General features: G+C 36.3%; 1 protein-coding gene across 1 annotated transcript in view; it reads right to left on the bottom strand.

Moving 5' to 3' along the window:
• Window positions 1-786: 786 nt before the first annotated feature.
• The window catches only part of cnot7 (CCR4-NOT transcription complex, subunit 7), a 47,777-nt gene continuing 41,967 nt past the window's right edge, over window positions 787-6,596 (bottom strand). Inside the window, exon 7 of the mRNA XM_060824029.1 lies at window positions 787-2,963. Coding sequence (XP_060680012.1) covers window positions 2,832-2,963 — 132 coding nt within the window. The 3' untranslated portion in view covers window positions 787-2,831. The remainder of the gene's footprint in view (window positions 2,964-6,596) is intronic.

Below are 6,596 nucleotides of genomic sequence, written 5' to 3'. Positions count from 1 at the left end.
AATTCATAAGAACACCAGCATCTGCAAGTCTCTCTCAATCCCAATCATTCTCAATCACTCATTATGCCGACTTGGAAATATATTACCATTCCTTCAGTCTCACTGGGTCAAAATCCTGGACATACCTCCAGCACTGATGGACTGCACCAGTTCAAGGCAATGTTATTCTAACATATTCTCAAGGGCAACTAGGGACTGTCAACAAAACGCTAGCCCAGCCAGCAATGCCCCCATCCCACATGTGAATTTAAAAAACAATACTGCAAAGCAGTCTTTTATTGCTCTTGACTAAGTAACACTACAAAAACTGCCACCTTAGGCTGCAATAGACATTAATTCTGAGCAGATTACTAAAAGAAACTGTAGAAATATTTCCTATGAGTCAACGAGAGAATGATGCTGATAAAATGATCTAAAGACAAGTTTCAGATTTTGATTTTAACTCAAGTCTATAATGAAATAACTATTAAATGAGAAACTATCCCTCAAGTAATTTTATGTGGAATGGTACACTTGATACTTAATTATAAATTAAAACATTCTATTTCAGTATCTGTTCATTTTTGATTAATTTATTACACCTTGCAGGTGACAGAGACAACAATAGGTGAAAGAATGAAAGACCTAGAATAAGTAATTATTTTCCTAAGTTCAACTGGAATATACAAAATAACTTCTGCTGTTGAGTTTCCTTGTCAGGCTGGAAACAATAGGATTTATTTCATTCCAATGTACCAAGAGAAATGTGATGGACATCTTGAACCAATAAAAACAAGCAACCAGATCTTATGTAAGAAAGAAACAAATCTGAAGCCTTTATTTACAAAAAGGTTTAAAAACAAATAATACCTTGTCTTCACATAATTGTTTTATAAAAGGTCCATTAAGTTACAGTTCTGTAACATAATGAAAAAACAGAACACATTAATTACATCGTAGTCACATTGGTCTGGGGATTTTGACCTATCACTAAGCTCGTTGAAATCTAGTACTGACAGACTGAATTCTGCAACATGCATTTGATGGTTTGAGGCAAGTACCAGCTATTCACTACAGGGTCTTCCTGCTCAGCTGCTCTAGATGCATGCAGAATACAACGCATAAGACTCAATATATCACATGGTATTTACAGCTCATATATGATGTACTAAAGGGGTTGCATAGCAAGTCATGCTGCATCAAAACCAGCATCACTCAGTTGATATCCTTACTTAATGCTACTCATGGAATTGCAATACTGTAAAAAGACAAGACTAGCTTTTCAAAGATTTTTAAAATTTCACCTTTTTGATCCTACAGAAGTAAAATGTTAAGTAAAACATTAGTACTAAAGTGTTATTTGTGAATTGTCATTAATTCTGGGTTGTACATGTTAACAGCCACTTTGAAAGCCATAACAACATTACAGTTCAATTTTCAAAATGCATGTCTACCCTTGCACTGTAGTAGAGAAAGAATTGTCTATCTCTCCAAATCAAAGGCATGAATCTCAGCAGACAGCAACTTAGAATGATATTTTTTTAAATCAGTTTTCAGCTAAGCCACAAAGCAATGTGGTGTTCCAAAACAGGAACATTAACTGTTTTTCACTTGTGAGAATGTGCTTCCTGCAATCTGAGCTACAGGAACAAACACAGCCGTGAGCAAGAGAGAATTTGAAGCTTGGTTCTCCACTAGGTAGTCAGGAAGGTGAGTCAGAAAATAAAAACACTGGTTAAAATGTAGTTAAATGACATTTTTGTAATATTTTGTTTGAAAAAGGATTTAATCAAAGAAAACCCTAAGTGAAGTTAAAAATTCTACATAAATGGACAATGCCTTTTTAAATTTTTTTGGAGGAAGCCTAGCTTTGGTGTTAACGGAGATGCTCCTGCACTGTTGTAATTACTGCCACTAAGAATGAAAATATACACTTTATAATAAAGCTGATGTTTTAAAAATCTCAGAAAATTCTTCAGTTGAAAAAGGCTCATTGTCATAAACAATATTACATCACAATCTAGCACCAATAACATCAGTGCACGGCTGTGATCAGTATAAACTGTATGTTTTTAAAATTGAAATTAAACTCATTCAAGGTCTATTTCATTGCAACAATGCAGTTCATGTACAAACAGGCATAGTAGCTGCAGCACTAAGCATGTGAGATGCTGGTTTTGGTTCAGCTAGCTGCACTTCTGATATGTTAGAATCGTGTGTATGGGAGGCATTCCCAGAAGAAATAGATGTCAAAAGGAAAAATTGTAAGGCAACACTTACAGGTCTCCTTCTTCAACTGCAGCAAATACAAGAGCTTCGGTAATATTGTTTGTTACCACAAACTGGTAGCAGAGATGCTGTCACACTAAGCCAGCAGGCACAGAAAATCCATAAACAGTAACTCAATGGTGTGAAGTAGTTCAAGTTTCTGGCTTTCTCATCTCACTTGTGAGAATAAGAAGCAGCAAAATTCCCATAAAATAGAGGAACCAGTCACTCTTTAAAGTGCAAATTCGATGGTCCACAATCCTGAATAGCTAAAATTCCTGTTTTTATTTTAAGTGCCATGTATTAGATAGGAATGGTAAATAACCAGTTGATACTTATTGCATGCTTTTAGGAAGAAGAGGGGAAAATAACTGCTTGAAAATTCATCCAGATAATTATTTTTCCCACTTTCTCCAGCAATCTTTGTTAAAGAAAATCTGCAAATTATATGATCATGGAGTTTCCTTACCAAGGTCAAAATGACCAAGATGTTGGCACAAATCTAGTGAACATAAAGAACGCAGACACAGATAAAAATTAGATCCAGTATATGTGGCCCAAAAAATTAATTTCCCCATTTCCGGTCAAGGCTGCTGTTTATTGGCTTCTTCTTCATATGCATTTCCCGTACCATTCTGAACATAGGATGAACCTGAGCCAAGACCATACAGGTGGCCGCAATATTTGGCATCATCAATGTGATCTTCGAAGAACATCTAGAGGTGAAGAAACAAATAAGACAAGCAAATAAATTAACTTCAATAAAATAATTACTGAGTGAAAGATTCATCCAGATAATTATTAGTAACAAGAAATCATCAAGCTGTATCTTGAACTTACTTAAAGACTACCATCCTCTGGGATACAGAATTCCGAAGATTCACCACACTGAGGGATAAGGTTCCTCCTCGTCTTGGTCCTAAAATGGCTTGCCCTTCATTCTGAAACTGCATTCCCCGATTCTAGAGTCCCTCCCAACCTCAGCCAAAGGAAATATCCATTCTGCATTCACCCTGCCTATTCCTTGAAGAATTCTGTAATTCTGAGATTGCCTCTCATTTTTCTAAACTCCAGAGATTACAGACCTTGTCTCTTCAATCTCTCTTATGCGATCATGTCATCCCAGGAGTCAGTCTGGTGAATATGTACTGCACTCTGTCTATGAAGGATATAATTTTCTTTTTGGAAGGGGTCCCAAAATGAACAGAAGAATCAAGGTGAGTTCTCACCAGTGTTTTATACAATTAAAGCAAGTCTTCTTTACCCTGTATTCAAAACTTCTTACAATGGCAGCTTTAAAATACCATTTGTCTGCCAAACTGATTCATAAAGACGGTTAAATCCCTTTGGGTAACAACACTTTCCAATCTTTCACTATTAAAAAATACCCCGCACCTCTGTTCCTTCTACTAAAATGGACAACCTTACAGTTATATACATTACAGTCCATCTTGCCCATTCACACAGCTTGTCCACATTTCCTTAATTTTTTTTGGGGGGGGTATGCAATATTCACATATACATCCTAGTATTTTCCCCAACCACTGACATCATTCTATTTCCCGGTTCTCTATTTCTCTCCTTTCTTAAATAGAAATTACATTTGCAACTTTGTAATTTGTAGGTAACAGTGAAATATGAACAGAATTTGGAATAATCACCAATGCATCCATTATCACACCTTTCACACTCTACAATGAAGAACATTGGGTCCTGGAGATTTGTTCACTTTCAGTTCTATTACTTCTCCAACACTACTACATTTTACTTGTACTAGTTAGTATTTAGAAAAATATGGGGATTTCATAGAAACCTTTAAAATTCCAACAGGATTTAACACAGCAAATGCAAGAAGGATGTTCTCAATGACCAGGGAGTCTGGAACCATGTATCACAGTCTAAAGCCATCACGATAACTTTTTTTATAAAGATTACTTTACAAGTATGCCCCTTTGATGGTAGCTCTTTAATGTTCCTCATTAGCCAAAGCTGTCATGTGTTTCCTGTTGGATATTTTTGCTTTAAAGGAATATGTTTTTGAAAACCAAGCATTAATTCTTTATTTACAAGTTCCCTGTCAAAGATTTTAAATGTAGTTTTTTAGTTCACCGTGGCTAACCTCTGCTGCCCTTAGCTGTTCTAGCCTGCATGCAACTCCAGACCCTAGATTTAGATTGAACTACACCTTTAATCAAACTTCAAAACTTATTTTACAACAAGAACTCTTATTTTGTTTTTTTTTTCCCTCGCTAGATCTAAAACAGCCTGTTCCCTAACTGGTTCTCAACATCTTCTTCCAAATCTTGGACAATTCTTCTTCCACAGCATTGTTGCTCATTGGATATCCCCAGTCCTTTACCCTTGCTATTTGCACCTCCAATTTCCTGATTTAGATCATGTCCTACATTATCATTACTGATTGGTGGCCCATAAACCAACTACTCAAATCAATTTTGGTTGTCCCTATTTCTTAGCATTGCACAGAAACTACATCTTGTTCTTCCAGCTGGAAGTGCACTCATTAGTGCACTCATCCAAGATTTTCAATTTTCAATTTTGGTTGCTCTGCAGTCATATCTCTGTGGAACAATTAATTTGTACCTGTTTACTCCTTCTAGCATCATAAAATCACCTACCTTATTGCAAATGTTGTGTATGTTCACATCAAGGGCCTTTAATTCTGCCTTCTTAAAATCATCCTGTAATTTCACTTTGGTTAATTCTATGATTTGCTTCCTGTATCATTTGTTTTGTATTTCCCATAACAAACTTTGTTTTTCTCTAACTGAATTACCTCTCAGGTTCCCATCCACCTGGTTAACTAACGTCAACACTGTTGTTGGAGTGCAAGTCATTTAGCTTAAGTAGATCCTACTCACCTACATACCATAATGATAATTCAGCCAAGACGAAAACATATTTTGTTTCAGGTCACCATTTGGTTCATCATATCAATTATAGCTCTCCAAATAAACAATGAACTTCATGTCATTCTGCAGCTTTCTCACTGTAACTGTGCATGCTCTTCCTTTTCATATAATAACCTAACACGCCCTTCAATATCTCAATTGAATCTGCCTCCTCCACTCTCTGTGGCAGCACCATCTGGATCTTAAACATTCACTGCATAAAAAAGATTTTTCTTATGTCTCCATTAATCCTTTTGCCAATACCGGAAATCTGTCCCTCTGATTCTCAATTCTTTCACAAATAGCAACAATTTCTCTAGCCTGCCCAGCCATCTTTGAATATGGCTATAAAATCTCTTCCCAACCTCATCTTCACCTTTTTTCTATAAATTTCTATAAATCTACTTATGAACTTTAGTTTCTTTATCCACAGAATTATTATTGTGGATCTTTTCTTTCTGTACTCTCTAATGTTTGCAGATTCTTCCTAAAGTATCGTGTCCCTAACTGGGCACAGTATCTTAGATAAAGCCAATGCAGCAAGTATATTGTAATCTTCTTGTTGCAATACTCCATGCATCATGAATAATGCATAGAATACTGTATGCTTTAATAACTCTCTTAATCTGCTCTACCTTCAATGTGTGTAACTGCTAAGGTACCTGTGAACTGCAGCTCCCTAGAATTGTTTCCTTTAGTTTATACTTTGTGTTCTGCCTACACAAGGAATTTCCCAGTTCTGTGTTTAATGTCATTTGCCATCCCTTTCCATAATTTATCTATACCCTTCTGAAATTCCACATAATCCTAATGGTTAACAATACTTTCAAGTTTTAAGTCGCCCACAAATGCTAAAATTGTGACTTCTGCACCAACTTCTTAGTAATTAATTACTTGGTCCATAACAAACACCAAGGAATCCTTCCCTCAGATCAAAAAATATCCATTGCCACTATTCTGTATCACTCAGCTATGTTCCCACTTTCCACAAAGGCTGCTGTCTATCATTACATCAAATGCTTCTTAAAGTCCATGTGCACCATGTCAACAGCATTACTCCCATCAACTTTTCCTGTTAAATCAAAAATACTCCACCCGGTTAAGTACATTTCACTTTATTAAATCCATGCTGGCTTCCGTAATTAACTCATATTTGTCCAAGTAACAATCAACTTTGTTGTACATTATTACTAACCACTGAAGTGAAGCTGACTGACCCGTAGTTGCTGAGCTTAGGGCTAAATCTCCAACATGGCTGATTTACAGGCTTAGAAATCGAAATGTGCAGTTACCCCACATGACCAAGGTGATGCAGGCAGCATGGAAATCATGTGCCGCCTGCTTGTTTCCATAGTTGCACCATACACTTCAGTGGTGAACAGTGACAGACATAACAAGGAACTCACATCCCTTTGATGCTAAAACATTAAAGCCAGCCTG

Source organism: Hemiscyllium ocellatum, chromosome 1 (genome assembly GCF_020745735.1).
Source record: "Hemiscyllium ocellatum isolate sHemOce1 chromosome 1, sHemOce1.pat.X.cur, whole genome shotgun sequence".
Lineage (NCBI taxonomy): Eukaryota > Metazoa > Chordata > Chondrichthyes > Orectolobiformes > Hemiscylliidae > Hemiscyllium > Hemiscyllium ocellatum.
The sequence above is the reverse complement of the archived record's forward strand: the minus strand, read 5'-3'. Positions and strand labels throughout refer to the sequence as shown.